The sequence below is a fragment of the Typopeltis vanoorti genome, chromosome 2 (assembly GCF_054136105.1).
Source record: "Typopeltis vanoorti isolate ZY-2024b chromosome 2, IOZ_Tvanoo_1.0, whole genome shotgun sequence".
Lineage (NCBI taxonomy): Eukaryota > Metazoa > Arthropoda > Arachnida > Uropygi > Thelyphonidae > Typopeltis > Typopeltis vanoorti.
In genome coordinates this window covers 77028441-77050019 of record NC_143550.1, presented here as the reverse complement: position 1 = coordinate 77050019, position 21579 = coordinate 77028441, and the positions used below count along the sequence as shown (strand labels likewise).

The 21579-nt window shown below is 35.2% G+C and overlaps 1 protein-coding gene across 1 annotated transcript in view; it reads right to left on the bottom strand.

Moving 5' to 3' along the window:
• The window catches only part of LOC150109193 (transcription factor GATA-3-like), a 234516-nt gene that overhangs the window by 113034 nt on the left and 99903 nt on the right, over positions 1-21579 (bottom strand). Inside the window, exon 2 of the mRNA XM_090401828.1 lies at positions 2163-2524. Coding sequence (XP_090257954.1) covers positions 2163-2376 — 214 coding nt within the window. The 5' untranslated portion in view covers positions 2377-2524. The remainder of the gene's footprint in view (positions 1-2162; positions 2525-21579) is intronic.

The following is a 21579-nucleotide window of genomic DNA, read 5'->3' as shown; positions in this document are numbered from 1 at the left end:
TTTAATCGGTCGATATTTCATAGATTGGTATGTTCTGTACGGATTACTGGAGTTTTTGTAGAATGCATTTTTCTTTGGTTTGTATTCATATGCTAATTAACCATCAGGTGAAAAATTCAATTAAGAAGCGCTGAAAAGGAATTTTGTTTTTCTTCCTTCTTTTCGTTTTTTTTTTTTTTTTTTTTACTTGTGTGTGTTGAAATGACTTACGAGACGTAAAATATTCCATCTCCAGCGGTATCGCTCTAAGATCGAATCCACGTAGTTTGCATTTATAAGTTCGTGAGCAATGACGTCGAGTTGCAGCGACCTCTACGATTTGTATCTTTGGAAGCAGTTAAATTTGCTTCCCGGTCTCGCAGAAGTGAGAAAGGTCACTTTCACAGGCTTCTCTCCCCTTTTTGCTCCCCATTCAGAGAGGTCTCTTGTGAAACGATTAAGGTCCTTGTTTATCTTCTTGTTTTTCCCCACGTGTCGTTTACCTTCCCTCATTCCTGCTGATGCCAGCGTCAGAAAACTAATTACAGAACTTAACCTTGGTGACCCCACATTTCTCGGCAGTAGATCGGCGACCACCGGGTAGTCTTGTGCTTAAGTCTAGAGATGAGAAAGTAGCAAAAAGTGGGGGGAGGTATTGGAAGGCTTCGCTACACAGCAGCCTCTCTCTCTCTCTCTCTCTTCGTATTCACTGGAAGCAAACTATGTTGGCCCCGCATTCGGGAAAGAGCCCGAGAGAACTATTTTTAATTACTATCTCCATTACTGCTGCCATTCTATAGAGGCATGTGTCTACTAGAATGGATCTACTGCTGATTTTTTCTATATTTTTTATACATTTTTTGTACTCATTAAAAAAATGTGGGTTTGCTCAGCATGCAGACACCATCGGATCATCTACTGACTTGAGACCATTACCAAATAATCATTTATAAATTCTATTGAATTCTTCAGTTCCAAAATGCTGCCGATTGAAATATATTTATTCGCAGATATGTGGAATATACATGTCAAGATATTTATGCCATCTAAAGAAACAAAGTAAAAAGGAACCTTTTCGTATACTGTATTCTAGTTCTTTCAGAAAAAATAAAAAAATAAAAAAGTAGCAATTAAAAATAAAATTTAATGGTTGATAGGATGTAAAAGGCATTACGTCACTCAGAGTGAACTTCGGGAATTAATATTACCATGAATAATTTAGAAATGCGTTTAGGACCGACCGTGGCTTTATGAAAATACAGAGAAAATGTTTCATTATCTTCAGAATAAGGTATGGGTTAGGTACAACAAATAACTGGCCTTATTGATATTTGGGTTATTTGTGGTAGATTTAATGATCTAACCATCATTAAATTCTCACCTTAAAAGTTTGTTTCCCTATCAGAACATTCCCTATCTGCAGCCAAATTAATGTAACGATCTCTTTATTAACCACGATGCTTCTTTAGGATAGAGACCTAGAGTCATCAAAATGGCTTCAGTATGTTTGTCACAGATGTTGCTATTTGCGTGCGGAGGAAGGGATGAATGGGGAAAGACAGCTAAACCGAATCGAAATAATTATATCTGCTTCCCCTTCTGTCAAGCGTTTCATGCTTAAATCACTTTAATCCTTTTATTAATTTTAGGAAGAGCCACATTCTGCAATAGAGCTGTTTTGTGTATTGAATTTCAGTCTTTAACTTTACGTGTCACAAACCGGTTATGCAGAATGGGGAAGGAGAAGGGAAGCTAGACATCGTACGACAGTGAAGTTGATGAGCACGATTTACGTGTTTGTATGAAATATGAGAAATGACATCGCTACGCCTAATTTACCTACTTGGAAGGCCTGGAATCAGTATCCCAAAACAAGCAGTGTTCCTGATGAGGGTGGGGGGAGGGTTGCTTGACTCGACGAAGCACAGGAGAAAGGAATACTTCAGGGTAGGGTATTCATCTTGCGATTTGTAATGAATACTAGTCGAGAAACATTAAGAGATAGAGGAACAGTTCTTTGCCCCAAGACAGATTAGGGGGGGGGGAAATAAAACGAAACAAAACCTTTCCAGGTCTAATGTTATTAATAGCTAATTTACTTCACCAACGCTGATGTATATCAATACTACTACATACAGTGCCATCTGCACGTAAGTTATACTTCAAAATAAGAAAACACTTACCATGAGTCGACCGGTAGGTATGTACAGCTCTTGCTGGCCCAGAGTAGTAACCAGTGGGGTTAGTGTTTCCATCGACGGGATGGAAGTATACGTCCATATCTTCTGTTGCCAGGAGACTGCCATCCAAGCTCGAGCCCATTCGCGAAGTGTCGTAGGGCCAGCGTGGAGCAACATGGGCTCCTGCAGACTGACCCTGCTCTGTCATCACATCCATGGTCGTCGCGTGCCACTCCTAAACCCCTGCCCGTACATATACTTGAATAAAGAGAAAAGTTGTCTGTCCGAATGGACTAGGAAGAGAAGTAGAAGCAATCTTGACTGCCGCTGTTATTATAATTAACGACGTATGTTAGAAGAGCAACCTGGAAAAGAAAAAGAAAAAAAAAATCATGAAGTGCTTGTTCATAAATCCCTATTAATAATAGCTAATCTAGAAAATCTTGGTTGAGATTTGGAATTAGATTTCAATGTTAGCTTTAGCACTTTCCAATGTAATTCCCTCAATAATCAATAATGACGGTTTTAGAAACTATAAGTTAGATAGTTATTAGTAATACGATTCAATTAGGCTGCACTGAGTTGTTTAGACTTATTATCAGAGAAGTTAAGGCAGTAAGTAGTCGGTTAATGGCCTGTCGATTGCATTTGTTCTAAAGCCAGTTTGTATACTTTGCGAGCGAAAAAAAAACTCAAATTGCTTAGGATATAAATAAGCTAATCGGTCTAAGACCGGCTGACTTAACCTCAGTTGACAATGTCTCGAAATGTATCCAGGTATTCAACAGAAGGATATATTGGGCTTCTAGCTGTGTGCCATGGAAGCATAGTGAATACGAGTTTTAGAGGTTTCAATTAAACTACGTCTTATTATACAGCAATTCTCACTCTTCAAGGACTCCGCGAACATTAACATTCACTTGTAAGCAATGAATGAACACAAAATGATTACAGATTGCTGCTCTTGTCATTCGAACTACAACTTAATGACTTATTTTGGAATATATGAAATATAGTTCGTAACATTCGGCATTTGAGAAATGTTTTTTTCTTCTTCTTCTGCTTCGAGTCTAGGACTGTGAACAAGTGAGTTCCCAAAATCGTTTTTACCAAGTACGATATTATGATTTTAATTAACAGTATGCCGAACATCAAAGTATAAATAGAATGCTCATTTCGCTTAATGTCTTCCTCTATCCTATGTATTTTAGCATCTCGTAATTGATAGCAAATAGGAAGGGCGGTTTACTTTTGATCTTGTCTATTGTTTCGTAGTTCTGAAAAATGTCTCGCTGTAGAAATTGCAATAAACGAGTACAACAGTGTGAGAAGAGAAAGACTTAACGTAGTGAAAGAAAAATGCGAGGACCTTGAAAAATTAACCTGTTTGAGAAATATTAGTCATCCTGTAAACTTTAAACCTTGAGAAGTACACTTATCTATGGGGGCTACTGTACCGCAATAAGATATAAGATGTCTGTTAAAACAAAAACGATTCATGCTTTGTTTGATACAAATACGAAAAATGAAATATGAAAAATGCGGTTAATGAAGATTTGCTGCATTTATTTTGATTTCTACTTTAATCAACCCCTTTAATCATCCAAATAAACTCAATGGTTAAAGGTATTTATAAACAGTAATAAAGTTCTCTCTCTCAAAAAAAAAAAAAAAAAAAAGCTAAATATATCAAAATAAAAAGTAGTCCTGCTAAACATCCACAATTAACCAATAAAGCAAATTGCTTCCAAATTTTTGCACACTTCTAAGAAATAACGCATGAGATACTGAGAATAAGTGTTGCACAATTAGCCTGGAAAGATTAAAATAATCTTACTGCCAACTTACTTTATACAATCTTATTTTAAATCTGTCCTGTTTCCCGTCTTAGTCTTCAACAAAGAGGTGATGATATATGAAATCTTCCCGGTTTTAGTTCGACAGTTTATTCGAGCAAGCAAGAAGACAGAATTAAACGAAATTAAAAGGAACGAAGTTTGCAGCGAGGGCATCCTATCAGTGACAAAATTAATTCATCTGATAACCTGCTTGGATCCCTTTACTGTAATTTTCTTTATTAAATTAGTAGTTTAAGATCGCAATTTTTATCATCCTGTTGTAAAGTGTCGAATGAAACAGAAATAAATTGTTTCAATAGCTGTAACATCACCTATCAGATTGCCAGTGCAAGAAGGGAAGTAGTGAACAGTTTTGCCACCAGTTCAATCTCACCAGATATAACTAATGAATGACTTCAACAAATAGTCATTCATTGAAGTATTGCGCAGGGCAAAAATCTGAGGTTGAATATTTTTGCATATATGCAACCATAATCTTCATTTAATTTCTTTTTTTATTTCTTGTAAGAGCCATCTGTAGGTTAGTAAAAGAAAAGGTAAATTACCATCAACTCCAGGATAATTTTCATTAAATTTACATACATAAATACATAAATAAACTTTGCTTGGTGTCAAAAGGAGTCTTCGATAGCTCTGCTGATTGTTCTAAGTGTTTTAATGACGTTTGAAAGCATGAAAAACAAACAGCTTAACTGCATGCGGATCTGAAAATGTCCTAGTTCCATTGTTCCGTTGTTACTACAGCAGACTCTTTTGTTTTGCGATTAGCATATAATCCACGTTAACCTCTTATTACTGCACATTGAAAACATTGAATAAGAAGCGAAGAGAGACGGCAACAAATTGAACAGAGCCTTATGTACTTTCTTGTGCGGTACTTTTATTTTCTGTTGCTGATTAATCTTTGAACACAATTTTAGGTTCTTCCGTTAGTCTGTTGAACTAGTTGCGATGAAGTTATTTGGTTATAGATGTGCAGTGGGATGCGCGCCGATATCGATAAATCATTTATGCAAAGTAACTCAATATCTGTATTGTTTAATAATTTATTAAATAAAGGATTAGTAAAAAAAAAAGTCGATTTAAAACGTTAAAAATCGTCAAATATTATAAAACATTATACATATATATTATGCAATATTTTAAAATATCAAATGCAAATCAGAATGCATTTTAAATCAAACTAACTGAAATGTAAAAAGCTCTAAAATCGGCTGCTATGTACTGTTATAACTGTCCGTGTTACAACTGCTAATCTCGTTACCGATCAACTGCTATAATATTCTAAGCATATTCATTGTTTTAAGAGCAAAAGATGCTCTTAAAGTGTCCTAATAAAGGTAGGCTCAATATTAATAATAATATTAAGAAAAGCTAAGAAACGAGAGGGTGACTCATACTATTAAAAAGCTATAGAACTGACGTAAATGATTTTGATTTTCTCTGTATATAAAACTATTACTGAATTTTAGTGATTCTTAAAAACAAATATTTGCTGCAAATAAATGTTTATTTGGGTTAGATAGTGACCGTGGACATTTAATAATGGAAACAGCGATTATTTGAAATCACTCCAAACAGGGTATCATTCAGCACCGTACAGAATATATTCTCTTTCTTTCTCTCCAGTAATTAAATAAAAAATATATAGCTTTTACTTTACAGTTTTAACTGTAATTTTAACTTTTTTTAACTCGAATTAATTTCACTATATATCGAACACAGGCACGATATTACGAAATCGAAACTATTCTAATTATGTACGTGCTTGTATTTGATAATATTATAAATAAACGATAAATTCCGTGATGCGAATAATATTTGGCAAAAGTATAAATCTAGCAGTTATAAATCTACTAATCTTTTTGATAAAACTATAAATCTATCTATCGTGTCAATGCAGAGTGCATAGAAACTATTTAGTAACCTATTTTATTGGAATAACACTCTTACATTGGAGATAAGAGCGCTCTGTGACCTTCTGCATTTTGGTATGCTGAATTATGTTTATGTCCTCGCATTCGTTTTTGTCAAGAATGCGTTAAGGGGAAATATTTCAAAAATATATCAAATATTATAGTTTTACTATCGCAATAGAATTTTACCTCATCTATATTCGTCGTGAAAGAGTGTTTTCTACTATCACATTAATTTCGGTTGACTGTTAGTAATCATTTCGAAGTTTTAGGGGATATGTCATAACTTCCAAATAAACGAAATTGATAGCTGCTACAGAAGTTGAGTTTGCAACATACGTTAACATTAAGTTCGGTAGAGAAAGTTTACTATATCCAGAATTATGTTCGTAACTCTCGTGTGCGTCGTACTTAACAAATGTAAAAGATATAGTGAGAACAAACTTGTATTTATAGTATAGAAAAATTTTAAGTATCGTTACTTCAAAATCATTCCCAAGCGAGGTGATATTCAAAATGTATCTATTTCATATTTGACTTAATGAAAAGGTGCTGGTACGGAGTTGCGCACATCAATATTCCACTCGGCACTGCATCATATCACAAATAAACAGTCACTGATCGCGTTATCAGAGCGACTGGTCAACTCCACTATTTGGTTTGCAAAGAGAGTAACTTGTTTGGCAAGTGGCCGCTGTCGCCTCGCTATTACCTCTCTTCAAATTCCACTGGAGGACAGCAAAGCTTGAATCCCTTTCTGAGCAATTTTGAAAAGAAAAAAAAAGAAAAGAAAAAGAGTTTTTGCCATAAAGAAGGCTTTTTTAACTTTTTTTTGTTTTTGTTTTTTAATAAGCTAATATAAAAGAATGAGATAAATCACAATAATGTCCATACTGCTTGACGTTGTAGCCCTTCACTGTAAGGAAGTGAAACATGCAGGCATTTCCGAATGCATTTGGCAATTGTGATTAGGAAAGCCTGAAGCCAGTCATTTGAAATTCAGATAATGTAACCGGTCAAGTTAATCTAAGTCAGATAATACATGTAAACTTTGTTTACCTTTCAGATGGAGAGAGAGAGAGAGAGAGAGAGAGAGTAAAAATATTTAAAAGTATTTCGGCAGTTAAAGGAGGTGTGCTATCACTAAAAAAATTGTAGCATCTCTCAGGGAAGCATTGATCTTTTAATAATCTTTTACATCGTTAAGGTTTGTTAATATTTCTTTCTTTTTTTTTTTTTTCATAAACCCCGAACACCCGAAGATAAACAGTCTGATTTGAGGAGAGAGTTAAAGAAAAGGAAGTTGTACGCGAGTTTTGTGGTGATCGTAGAGTTTGTTTATGAATATACTTCAGTAATCCCGTTGCCAAGCGTCCTATAAAAGTTGTCGATGTTTTGAAAGGGAAGTCTCCGTCATGAGACAAATTTATCCAAGAAATACACGCGTGTCATTTAGCGGTCAGTGCCCCGAAGGCTTTCGTATATGAAGTAAAAGGAAAGAAAGAACGAAAGCAAAGATATTCGTAGAAAGTGGACGTTTATTCATCCAGAAATATGAAACGTGATGCAAACATCGAATCGAAATCTAAATGAAGAGAAACAGGAAAAACGAAATATCGTTTAAATGGATCATTGCTTATTAGGGTTTTATAAGAGTTGATCAGACATGGAGTTTTACTCCATTAATCTAAATCAACGGAGCGACAAATTGTCAACTACCGACAGTTTAGCATCAGCTCCCAACCATTTAGTGGTTTATTTCTGGTTTGATCAAATAAAACGTTATTTTTGTATGCGTATTGTTATAAGGAAGTCATTTTTTTATTTTTTTTTATTTTAAGGAGTTCAATGGAGAAAGTTCACTACTTATCCTCTTGTCGAGAAATTTAGTTTCAGAGTGAGTGCAGCTGTGTAAATAAATCTCATTGGTATACGATTTTTCGATTTTTATAAAAATGTTGTGATTTGAGGCAGAGTTCATGTTATTCAAAATATTTTAATTCATTAAAATAAATTTTTGTTTTCAAATTTCTTTAGAATATTGTTTTTCGAAATATCTTTCAGATTTTAGTATTACTGGAGATTAAAGAAATCTTTCGTCTTCACCAAACCAAAAAATTGAAAGCTTAAAATGTTTTTTTTATTTCTTGTTTGGTGAATACGAAACTGACTGTGCGCTTAAATAAGCCAATCAATGCAGACGCTTTTCTTCAATTCACTGCAGTACTAGTATTCGAGTCGTGCATGCTATGAACATATCAGCTCCTCGAAATAATAATAATAATAATAATAAAGAAGTACACTGAGTTGTTGTCAATGCGAATCACTGTTTATAATCATGACTATAATCTGAGCTAATCATTAAACTTATTCCAAATTTCTTACAGACATAAGAAAAAATTCAGTTTTACAAAAATTATTGTAAAAAAAGAAGCGGCATTTGTCATTAAATGATATTTATATTTCTGATGTAATTTAAATGCTGGCTGTAATTATTATTAATCATTAATATATATAGAAGAAATAAAAAGTGAAATATAATATATGAGGTTTCATAAATTTTCGGTTACTTTCCTTAATGCGGTAATTTGTTCTAGATCTTTGTCTTATCCTTCCGTAACACCTTACGTGTTGCAGAAGGATAAGCGATGGATCTCTTCATTCTATACTTTTCTTCCATTCAGATTGCTTTCATGGCAGATTAACTGAAAACAGGAAACCGTTTACTGTTTTCTTGTGCCACATCATGAAAACTCTCCTCTTAGCATCGTGCAACCTCTATCTTATTTGCATAACGCCAAGATAGTCCTACGGCTGTTTTAAAATATTTTCGAAATGATAATAAGCTTAGCACATTGAGCAGTTCCGGTTGCTCACTTCCTCCAAAAAAAAAAAAAAACAATTATGTATTTTATATTTATAGAGGAATTATTTTGATCCACAAAAGTTTATTTTAAAGATTTTTTTTCTTTCTTAAATGAACAAATTGGATTAACTCTAATACTGTCAGCCTTAATTCTTTCATAGTACTGTTACTTACCGTGAATATGTTATTCCTTGGCATGCTTAGCGACTAAATAATATGCTCTCTTAATGACCATCGTAATTTCACTGGACAGCAGCAGATGCCATGTGATCACTCCGCACTATGGTGATACACCACACGAATTTTCGCCAGGTGGTCCTATTGCAGACTTTTCTTGAAGATTCAACTGTCGGAAGGCGGTCACTCCAGACACATTATTGATACATTTCAGGGCTATCGCTTTCCTTCTTTTCAAGAATTTTGCCCTCTGTTACTGTTGTGAGAAGTCCTTTCATTTGTTTCAATGTGTCAAAAGTATTTCAGCTTTCTTCTGCCGATAATCTTAGTTATTCTAATCCTTTCTAGAACCCATCCATTGGTCCGATCTTTTCAATGTATAAAATCCTCAACAGTCTTCTGTAACATTACATCTCAAAAACAAGTTTCACTTTTATAGGTAGATTAGTACAGTTTTGTGACAGATCTGTCCTTCTAGACTTTAGAAGGCTCTGACTATTGTTCTAGCATTCCTAAACCTTTTCTGATATCTTCCAAACAGCAACTCTTCACATTAACAACGGATCCCAACTCTCAAATTTGCTAACTTCCTCAATAAGATTTCCATTAAGGTCCACTTGTTCCTAAGAGCCTTCCCTGTCTATATTTCTTCCAAGAACATAATCTTTGTCTTTCTAGTGACTAATCACTAATTGCTATTACTACTGTTAAAGCCTCTTAATGAATTTAAATGACGATATCCCCTAACATTACTGTGATGATACATTAATGTTGATTTGTTGTGCAGAGGCCCTATGAAGTTAAAATTGGCTGTTTAAAACTTCTAAATAAGTCCAAGCATTATTATTATTATTAGCTTTCAACTTTTTATAGTTTTGATTTAAAAATAAAATAAAAAATAAATAGAGAATTTTCGTTTTCTACAGATAATCAATTTGGAAAGTCAAATTAGTTTAAGTAATTTATTAGTTATTGGTTTTATTATTATTACTTTGATTAGTTATTAGTTTTAATTTAATATTACTGCTATTAGTTTTATTTCAAGTTCGGTTTACTGCTGTCTTGATCTCGATCTTGATCCAGATAATCAAGATGGCAATAAAACACTTATTGCCATTTTAATCGTCCTGTATTACCAAGCTTCAGATGGTTGACACAATCCAGCCCTCCTAATTACATTACGACTATTACTTTTTATTTATTTATTTATTTTTTTTTTTTTCATGTATGCTTACTTTTGGTACTTTGACCACGTATTACTTTACAACGTGACCACATGTTCATAACAAAAATAAAAATCGTATATTAGGTTTCACGCCATCTAAAATCCTAGATAGATAGATACATGTTACAAGATAAATCTTTCTGCTGTTCGGTCATCGTTCACTGGATGTAGAGGACCTTGAGAACGCCTACAAGAAAGATTTCCCGCCTTTGTAAACCAATATACTCGATTTAAAATATCTCGGGGAAGGAAGGAGGGATGGGCTCTGAATAAACTGCCATTTCCATGCAGAATTAGCACTTGCATTGTGGTTAGAGGGAACAGATTTCTTGGCAGTATAACCGATTATGTTTCGTGATAACATCATCTTAATTATAGACCTGCACTGTGACACAGTTGTATCATCTACGCTTAAACTCGGTAAGCATGTTCTAAGAATGACCCGCCAGTTCAGCATTCGATTAGAAAGAATAACTTAACAGATAAGACGGTGCCGTGATTCATTCATACTTCCCTCTTTTTGATTACTAGATTTCAAAATTAAGAAAGTCTTATATTTAGAGTAGAACTAATCTTTCACAGAAAGCAGTACAATGTGATGCTGTGTGCTGCTTTCAAATGTAGCAAACCAACTAATCCCTAGGAGATTAGTTGGTTAATACTTATTAACGGAGAGTATTAATTAAACACTAATTAATACTCTTAGTTAATTTCTGATTTGCAGAATAATGTTTATACTTCGTTTTTTTTCCCCTTTTCTGTTTTATCTTATAAGTTTGAACGGGAAAGGTCAACGTGGAAAGATTGTTCTGTGGCATTGATTAGTTCATTGGTAATGGATCAACATTTTTGAAGAAGACTACAAAAGACAGTTTAGAAATAAAGTTCGTTTAAGCTCTGAGCATAATTAATAAAGTTAGAGATTAGAAGCAAGACACGTAATAAAGCAAAATACTCTTTGTATTCTTTTAAAGAGGAGCATCTCTCTGCTTATGATGTTGGCAGTTAGTTCGTACTTTTTCGAAGAAAATGTGCGTTAGTACGTACATTTTCTTCGAATTGTATGGGTATGGAGATTCTGTAATATATCTTTCAGCAATAAGATACAGCGGCGCGTGATCTGTGAATATCTTAACAACAACATATGCAACAGTATGTGGATAAACACATCGACTCGTACTTAAATAGAATATAATAATTCCCTTTGGAAAATTGCAGAGAAACATTCCCTAACTGCAAGTTACTGCCTATATTCAAAAGTATACACAAAAACCACGAACATGAATTAAACATTTTATTCTTACATTTGGGGTCGTGTACCTAAAAGCTTCTTCAGAACGTTTGATTGTATTCAGAAGAGAGCAAGCAATTCACCTAACTGATGGCTACCATCTCACCCTGATTCCCTCCAGTTTGCCACAGATGCTCTGTTGCTGAATTATGCCTTTCTATAAGTACTTTTATGGAAGCCGCACCACTACTGAACTGACCACTTTCGCACACTCATTATAAATCTTTCACATTCTCAATAAGTCAATATGTAGGAGTGAATTAGAATATTATGTATGTTGAAATGACAAATTCGTATTTGTTATGCGAGTCACATAATATACAAAAGTCGGTTAAAACCGATATGAACTTATCAGTCGAAGAAAAGTAGGGGAAAAATCTTTTTAGTATTATGCACCATTCCTAAATAGAATTTTTATTGTACCAATTCAGACAAACAACTCCATTCGAAGTTATATGATCAACTATTTAACTAATTATAAATCTCTCACTCTGTTTCTAGTTATATGAAGTGATAACAGCTTCAGATATGAACTATACATTAATACATGACTGGATTACTATAAAGCAATCTGAGCTAAAAATGGAAAGAAAAGATATACCACTAATATTAAATAACACCTGACAACTGAGAAAAATTTATGGTAATGAAGCACACTGTATAAATAAACAGATTGTGTGTGTGTGTGTGTGTGTGTGTGTGTGTGTGTGTGTGTGTGTGTGTGTGTGTGTGTGTGTGTGTGTGTGTGTGTGTGTGTGTGTGTGTGTGTGTGTGTGTGTGAGAGAGAGAGAGAGCTTCTATACCTCTGTTGGTTTTGATGAAACTCTTAGGTTAGAAAGACTTGGATTCGAATCCTGTTTAGGATGCGAAGAACCTTAATCAGGGCTTTTCAAGTGAAGGTTAGTTAGTCGGACTGATACAGGGGTGAGAGAATTTTCCTCCAGGAAACTTATGTTTCATCCCGCTTCTAAGCCAGGAGAACAAATATAGTTTACACACAAAAATATACACTACTTGGAAAGAAGTCGAGGGACACCATAGTCTCAGAAACAAACAGCATGGCGCCCACCTTCATAAGAGATGTACTTTCCACAAGCGTACGATAGCGATCAATGAGAATTTTGGACCATTCTTCCTGTACGCATGTAATGAGGTCCTGGACTGCTGTGTGGCAGACTCCCTTGACTTCACCCAACGCTCCAATTCATCCCACAGATGTTCAATAGAGTTGAGATCAGGGCGCTATGGAGACCAGTCAAGTATGGCCACGTTCATGTCCACAAACCAAGCAGTTACAGCAACAGCTTTATGACATGGTGCATTGTCTTGCTGAGAGAGAGAGAGAGAGAGAGAGAGAGAGAGACAATGGTCAGTTTCGTAGAAATGCCACAAAGCATTGCATTGCATTATCCAGAATGTTCAGATACCTTCTGGAGTTCAGTGTTCGTGGCACCACAAAGAGAAGCCAGAGGCCAAACCAGAAAAAACAGAAACATACCATCACATTGCCAGCTTCGAATTTCATAGTTGGGGTTGCGCGCTCTGATAAAAGACGTTCACCGGGTATCCGCCATAACCACACCAATCCATCTCATCGGTGGAGGGTATAGCGTTATTCGTCGCGCGATAACACATCCTTCCAAGCTTCCACTCTACACGTCCTTTGCACCACTGAAGACGACGCTGCATGTTAGCTCGCATATTGTGGGGCTTGCATATTGCGGTCCTTTCATGGAAACCCATGTTGTGAGCCTTGGTTCTGAATGTTTTTGTGCAGATTTGTGTTTCAGTCGATGCCCGCATCTCCGCATTCAACATGCCGACTGCTGAATGTCGGTTTTTCATATTATCCTTCGTAGCAACCTATGGTCAGGTTCGGTGAGTGTGGTGAGTCGTCCATTGCGGGTACCACATGCAGTTGACGCCCTACGCTTCCATTTCAGTATGGTATCACTGATTGTTGACCTGAGTTGGCTAAATTTATCAGCAGTTTGCCGAACAAATAGGCCTGCAACATGCCATCCTGTCAAAACCCCCCTTTCAAATTCCGTCAGTTCCCTTCTTGCAGCCATTTCACCCAGACACAGTTACACTGACTTTGGAGTATCATATTCCACCAATTTATACCGACTACACACACGTGATTTGTTACATGGCACGATGCGCCTTGCTCATGGGGTGTCCGTTGACTTCTTTCCAACAGTGCATATTTAGGCATAACCATCTTATTATATCTTATTACCTCATTATATTTCGTGACCATATATGACCACACACACACACACACACACACACACACACACACACACACACACACACACACACACACACACACACACACACACACACACACACACACACACACACACGCACGAGTATATATTATAACTCAGCATTAGTTGCCAATAGCTTCACATGAACTTTTCTCAAGAAATGCGTGAGATGTCTGTTGAAGATCGTATTTGCCATTTTTAGTTGAACTAATTCTGAACGGAAGACCGTGACGTGACTAACTTGATCACATCATATATTCGTGTGGTGATTTGGTTCGAATTTTATAGTCAAGACCGGATGTCGGTACTTTATAGAACCTGTAGGTGGTTTCCTTCATGAAGACGCTTTGGGTCATAGAATTAAATGCCTTAAAATTTACAGCCTACGTTTTGACCAGACAGCACGTTAATTAAATTTAATGACTATCTTTAATGATGCAGAGTAATAGCTCTTCCTGCCACTGACTCTCCGCAAGGGATAGTTGGCTCTGACCTTCCGACTCACAGACACAAAATCGTGAAACAAGGAATGTGCTCAGTAAATTGTGCGGATTCTTCAATTGGGGTGTTTGCTGTTGGTGAAAACATTTACTTTTTAGACAACATCATACTAATAATCAATAACTTTCTGAGAAAGGAATAATAATTATATCAATTCCGTCATGAATTACACCACTAGACTCACTGAAACGTCCAGATAATGTCGCCGAATATGCGACGAGAACAATTGCCTTTTCCATTTCTTTATCTCTCTTTCTGTCTGTCTCCGTGATATATTCTCCTAAATATATTGGTTCTGTAATGGTCTGTTACCCTAAAATAAAACATTAGCCAATAATTTGTTCTTCACGTTAGACACTCTTCAATAGAGGTTTCATGTGTGATCGATATTTATATTCAGTATTAGTTGACTATCCGTGGAGGGGGGAAATCGCCTCCTTTTTTACTGTGGAACTATCTGTACTTCCTTTTCAAAATTAATTTCGAAAAAAAAAAAAAGGAACACGTAATTCACATCTAATAGTGGTGTTTATTTGTGAATCAAATGCAATTCATATTATTTTATATTTTACAAGGGTGCCACTACATTAACCAAGTGAATCAAGAAGGGTACCTCTGACCTCATGACTTTATTTATGTCTACATGAGAAAGAAAGGCATAACTTTATATATATATATCAATCGTACACACAAGAGATCACTAAACCTCTAATTCAGTAATGTCGGGTGTGGGTGAAAGTGGCTAAGGAAAAAGAAGGAATCTGTTCATGTGTCTCTTAAACAGCTGGGAGTGGGGGGTTCCTTTCTAGTCGTTTCTAATATAGTCCCAGTTCTAATCACTACATAGAGGAACTTTTCGTTCTCTTTCCAGTCGATTCCAGAGTTATCAAACTTTGGCACAATTAAGTAGGATTTTTTCCCTCTAGGAAGAAACTCGTATTTTTAACCCCACAAAATTGAGTGTAGAACACAGCAAAATCGAACACACGATAGAAATAAATATCACTTAATATATTAGTACCGTTGTGAGGGATAAGGATTTTTAAAATTATTTTTTGAATCTTTTTCATTTATTTTTTTTAAATAATCCAGAAACCCTACTCTAGAGACTAAATATGGAACTTTTTTCAAGCCACTTCAGGCCTCCGATAAGCAGTCTCACACCGGGCGATGAATTTCACCTACCATGTATTATATTCAAATAGTATATATTAAAAATGATTAAGGATAAGAATACAAGGCACTGTAAATGGCTTTTTTAATGCCAATTTTTTAAATCAAATTAAGATTAAGATAACACTAAGATGGCTAAAAACACAGTTTAATGCCTTATACGTATGTTCGTTAGTTTGTGTGTGTCTGGGCGGGGAGAGAAACACGAGTTTCCAAGAGGAAAAATGCTGCAATTTCAGTATGAGATTAGTTAATTCGTCTTCTTTTGAAAGTTCATTATAAATCTTCCTCCCATTTCGAACCCAGGCTTTCCAAACAAAGAGAACCTTTTGATATATTCTGACTTGTTTGATGATATCATAAATTTCTACGATTATTGCAGCAAAGTACCTGTTTTGCCTTGACACTTTCTTCATGCGAGTCACCACACTTCAACTGGTTCAAGGACAACTCAACTGATTGTTTCAGCCGATTGAAGCAATCGGTTATCGACTTTTAAAAATCATAAATATTTTTTTAATAAGAAAGCCAAAAAGTCATGGTCTTCACACTAAAATAATAAGAAAATTATTATCCGTTCTAGCAGGACAAAGTTTTCCTTTAAGAAACCTTAAAAGAATCAAAAGTTATGAAGAGCCCATGAGAATAGGACTTTCCAAATCAGCTCATGGTGAACTGTTGGTTCTCATCAGAGATCAACACAGAAACTTAGAATGCTCATGTTACCTCATGCTTACATGGGAGAGAACTAACGGTTCAAAATTAAAAATAGCTACAATGCTAGTGAGATCCTTAATAGAATCACTAATAAAAGGCGAATCATATGCTCCTAGGCAGAGGTCTTGTCTTTTAAGTAGAGCAGTACAAGGGAATACATGCTGAAGGTTGTATTTTCGTCATTTTCCGATAACTTTCGCTACTTTTAAAGTTTCGAACTTTCTCTGTCTACTTGGCAAATAAAATAACAATCAATATTTGTTATGCTTCCTTCCGTTATGAAGCATAACAAATATTGATCGTTATTTTATTTGCCTCTGATGAAAATACAACCTTCAGCATGAATTCCCTTATGAATGAATATGACATGAAAAATCATATTTTAACAAAATAATTTTATCGCGATTGGAACGTGTTTATTCATCGTCATAAAGTTTCCTTCATATTGTTTTTGAATAAACTGAATTTTTGTAAAATTCAGTTTATTTAAAGTAGTGAGATAAAGATGATAATAAATTCTTCAATGCACTTTCTTATTTTCCGCTCGAGATTTTTTCTAAATATGAATTTCATTTCAATACGCTCAACGCCCGACATCATTGGTAGCTATAGGTACCTCTGCTGGTCAACAATAATGATTATAGTCAGACCTATTACCGGTCAGAATCATCCATTGATCAATGTAAGTGACTAAGCAAGGAATTTGATTCGCAGTTGGTTTTCCCTTACTTTACAAGTCAAACTCAAATTAGCCTTCGGACCTAAGAATTTTACCTGCTGAAGGTGAGTTAGTCATTTCATGGTCTCCGCCTTAGTTTCTTCGGCCGTAATCCAATCAATCAACCAGCAACGCGTGTAGGTCGTAGCGAGGAACATTTAAACTTATGTAGATCACTAGCAGGTATGTATTTTAGTTACTTAATTTTACTAAATCGATGCCTTCATAATGATATTTTTCACTTTGTTCGAATATGACACGTAATATTTAACGCCTTACGTTACTAAATGCGATATATTCTGGATATATTCAGAGTGGTAGAAGCGCACAATGCACGATAATGTATGTAAACGTCTACTACTCCAGATATATTTTTAGAGGTGTGTGTGTGTGGGGGGGGAGTCCTTTCTAGTCGTTTGTAATACTGTCCCGGTTCTAATCACTACATAGAGGAACATTTCATACTCTTTCCAGTCGACTCAAAAACTCTCTCTTGTATTTCAAATACTATAAAATAAAATTTAAAAAAATATGTTAAAAATCACCTAAATTATGGTATCAACATGCTGGATACGTATTTGAGACTCCTACTTTATTATATGTGTACACTTCATGCGAGTCACCACATTTCAACTGATTCAAGGACGACTCAATTGATTGCTTCAACCGATCGAAGCAATCGGTTATCGACTTTTAAAACTAAAAATTATTTTTGAATAAGAAAGCCAAAAAGCCATAATCTTTACACTAAAAAGTTAGCCTTTAAAGTTACGTTACAAAAAGCCACTGGTTAAATCCACCCTACTATTCAAAATTATTTTCAGTAATTTTTGATAGGTGGCTATGTCACTGATCAATGAAACCACTGACCAAAGGAAAAGTCTCTCCGTTGGTTATTCATCCCAGTTTAGAGACGATAAAAAGCCCATCCTTCAACAGAAAGCAAATTTAATCCCAAAGTGCCTTCATCAGTAATAGTCAGAACTGTAGGCAGCAATTTAGGAAGCCTATATAACCACACGGTGAAACATCAAACTTATCTGTAAACTAGCAAATGTTTCCTGTTGATTCTGTTAAGTTTTTAGTTATTATAAATGTTTAGCTGTGGTGTCGACTCATATTATGGAACAAAAGTATCCAGAACAGTACTTGCAATCTGGTAGTTCGAGGAACATGATGATATAATACACTTCTATCAATAATATAAAGGTCGTGTGGCTAAACCACTTAAAAAAGGTCATTATCAAAGGTTTGGTTTTTGTGTCCATTATTAGCATCTTGTTTTACTTAGATTTTTTTCCTAGATAAATATAAATACCCGGAAAGACAGTCCAGTCTTTGTGAGCGTGGGAGGTCTTCCATGTTTTCTAGTAATTTTTCCATTCTTGCAGAAACTCGTTTGAGTACTAAGTTTCGCGTTATTTTCTGCGAAACTTGTGTTGTGTTGTCTGTTTTGGAAAATAAAAGTGCTTAAGTTCGTTGTCATTTCAAAGCGAGTTATCACTTAAAACATCTGGTATTTCTACGTCATTTCGGTATAGTTTGCTTAGCTTCATCCTGACATTGTTCACTTCTGTATTCGTTCGTGAATCAATTGTTCGGGTAACCGAATAGTTGTGAAATGGATGAGAACGTAGATTGTGTCTAATGAGTGCGACTCGAAAGTTGGTGTCGTGACGGCACTTTTGAGTAGATGGTTTCAATACTTTTTAAAGACATAAGCACATTCTTATCATCGGTACTTAAAAGTATTCAGTTATATTCCGTACTTTTATTACACCTCTTAGATTACACCACTCTATTTGAAGAGAATGCACTTTTGATATGTGCTTGTGGGGAAGGGGGGGGGGAACGATAATGGCTTGGAGATACGAAGTCACACATGCTCTCACACAAGTGTGAGAGAGCACTTTTCCTTTTCATTCGCATAATATAGCCGTCTAGGTTTAACTTTGAACTCGCTACTTCAGAATATCCCACACTAATATGTGAGATGAGATCCAGGGAAGCCAGAAATAATTCGGAAACAGAATCGCAGCAACGAGTAAGACGATGAAAAGCGCGGATCAGTTCAAACTTGCCTAATATCGTGATATCGACCTTTTAAACGAGTCTTTTTGATTGTCACACAGCTGTCCCTTTTCCCTAGAGGACTTTCTAAAAGCGACTACAAAGCAACTTTGCTTCAAACACTGTTTCAATTAACGACAAACACTCATTGTCAGCGACAATGCTATTGACAACAACAAACTCGTGTCATTAGCAATTTTTTCTTCTTTGTTATATTATCGAAGTGTTCAGCAACTTAGGCTATGAGATCAATAAATTATGTCTGTAAATTGCGTGTGTTCTTCTGAACGGTTTGTCTGTTTTGTGGAATGAAAATTTTTTGTTTACGAAACAAATATTGTTTTTCCACCTCTGTTACGGTCTGGGCAACTCACATTAAATTGAAAAACATATACAAGTTCCTCAGATGTATTTAAACCCGGTCTACAAACGAAGAAAAACAATAATAAATACTTATTTTTGATATAGGTCAAGTTCACTTAAATTGTCTGTGGCACAAATTCTCGGAATGCCATCTTAATTTTCAAAATGTATCAAAACTCTGAATTTGTTAATGCGCTTGTCAAGAATTGAATATTGTGTTTTCGTAGATATATATATTCTGTCTTGAATCGGGAAATCATAGGGAAACTTGATTCAATCGGTTTTTGCCAGTTTCAATTTATAGTTGGCAACATTAGATGACCTGCCTTGTTGGCCGAATAGTTGGTATATCCGTTCTCTAGTCAAGAGGCCGTGGGTTCGAATCCCGACAGGAACATGGATGTTTGTGACCGTCCATGTTCCTGCCGGGATTCGAACCCATAGCCTCTTCACTAGAGAACGGATACTCTAACTACTCGGCCAACACCTCCACTGACGTCAAATATGAATAACTAACTTGAAGCATTAGGTGGGCTCTCGAATTTATGGTTGGCAATATTAGATGTGCTCTCTTGAATCATAGTGGCCTGAGTTGGCTCATTTTAAAGTGTACTAGATTTCACACTACGCACCATAAAACAAGTGCAGCAAATATTGTACGTTCTGACTCGCTAAATACTGTTAATCAGCTGTAATTACTGTCAGTTCATTTTCAAAAGTTTGTTCGAACCCCTTATCTTTCTTTCGCTTATATTTCATATTTCTTATATCATTTTCCGAAGTATTTATATATAAGTTACAAAATTATCCTAGTTTTTATATAAGAGAGTAGTTTCAGAAGATGTGGAGTGTGTGTGTTGATTACTAAACATAAAACTAGCGGAAGTTTGTCATTTCTCCAATGATTATTAAACACAAATAAGAAATAAACCGCACCCTATTAAATTATACGAGGAATACAAAAGTATCCTGAAATATAAGGAAATATTCTAAAACTACTATGTGCAACCAAGAATAAACATTCACTTTCCTCATTTCAGCTGAAATGAATTTTAGGTTACTACCTTAATGTAAAACAAAAATATGAAACTTTTGCTTGTGGACGGTCATCTAAACCAAGAAGAAAGATAATTAGATAAAAATAAAACGATTCATGTAAATCTTCAGCTCTGTGGTTATGCTTACTGTAGAATGACATGTTAGCTATAGGGAAAAGTCAAAACTGGTTTTTTTTTTCTTTTTTCGAAGTACCACTTTTTTATAAGAAATTAATCGTTTTTGAGTGCGGAAAAATTATTTCAGTAGGCGAATGGAAAGATTCACCAGATAGTACATTAAAAATAACAATAATAATACTCTTCGTGATAAAACATAATATATCACTTCTGATTCCTGTCATTTGTTCCTTTGTTTGGCTAACAAATTCTGCAAACGTATTTTCTCTTATACAATACAATGTAAATATTAAAATTATACGATAGAAAAGTTGTGCCATCCACCTTCTATATATGACTTCAGATTTGACTGATATTGATTTTGCTGTGAAATCTTATAAAGTTAAAAACCTTAAACTAGTTAGAAATTTGATACATTTATAGCTCACTGCTGAAATAATGATGAAAGAACCGAGTTCGGATGACATGCGTTCATTATTGACATTTAGATTGCACCGTAAGTGTAAAATCCTGAACCGAAACACATACAATAAACAGAAAGGAGCAAGGTCTTAATCTGCTTTTTTAAACTTTAAGAAACAAAAAGAAAAAAAAAATCGCTCGAAAATAGCAAAACTCGAACTTCACTCCTACAAAAGAAACTTCCTATGATTGAATCCGCCTTATAAACAGTTTAGATTTGTAATTTGGAAAATAAATGCAACAGTACTTTAAAAATAGCAATAGTCACGCTTCGTCGAATATATTACCTGTAAAAACAGGCAGACATCAATCCGCTGTAAACTGTAAGCAAATAACGTAGTTTTATTTATTTTTATCTAGTATTAGTAGAAGTGAATAGGCTACAGTCTAGATTGGTATTCCTTTTTTTTTATTTCTACATAATTCGAAAAGCCTGATCTTAGAGACCAAACATGGAAATCTTGTAAACCACTTTAGGCCTAATAAACTACATGGTGGTTTCACACCAGGCGATGAAATTTATTTCCCACATAAAGACATTCACAAACATCCATAGCCCACATCGGGATTCGAACCCGCAGCTTGTTGGTTGCAGAATTGGCAAATCTACTCTACCAGTTAAGTCGAAATTCAG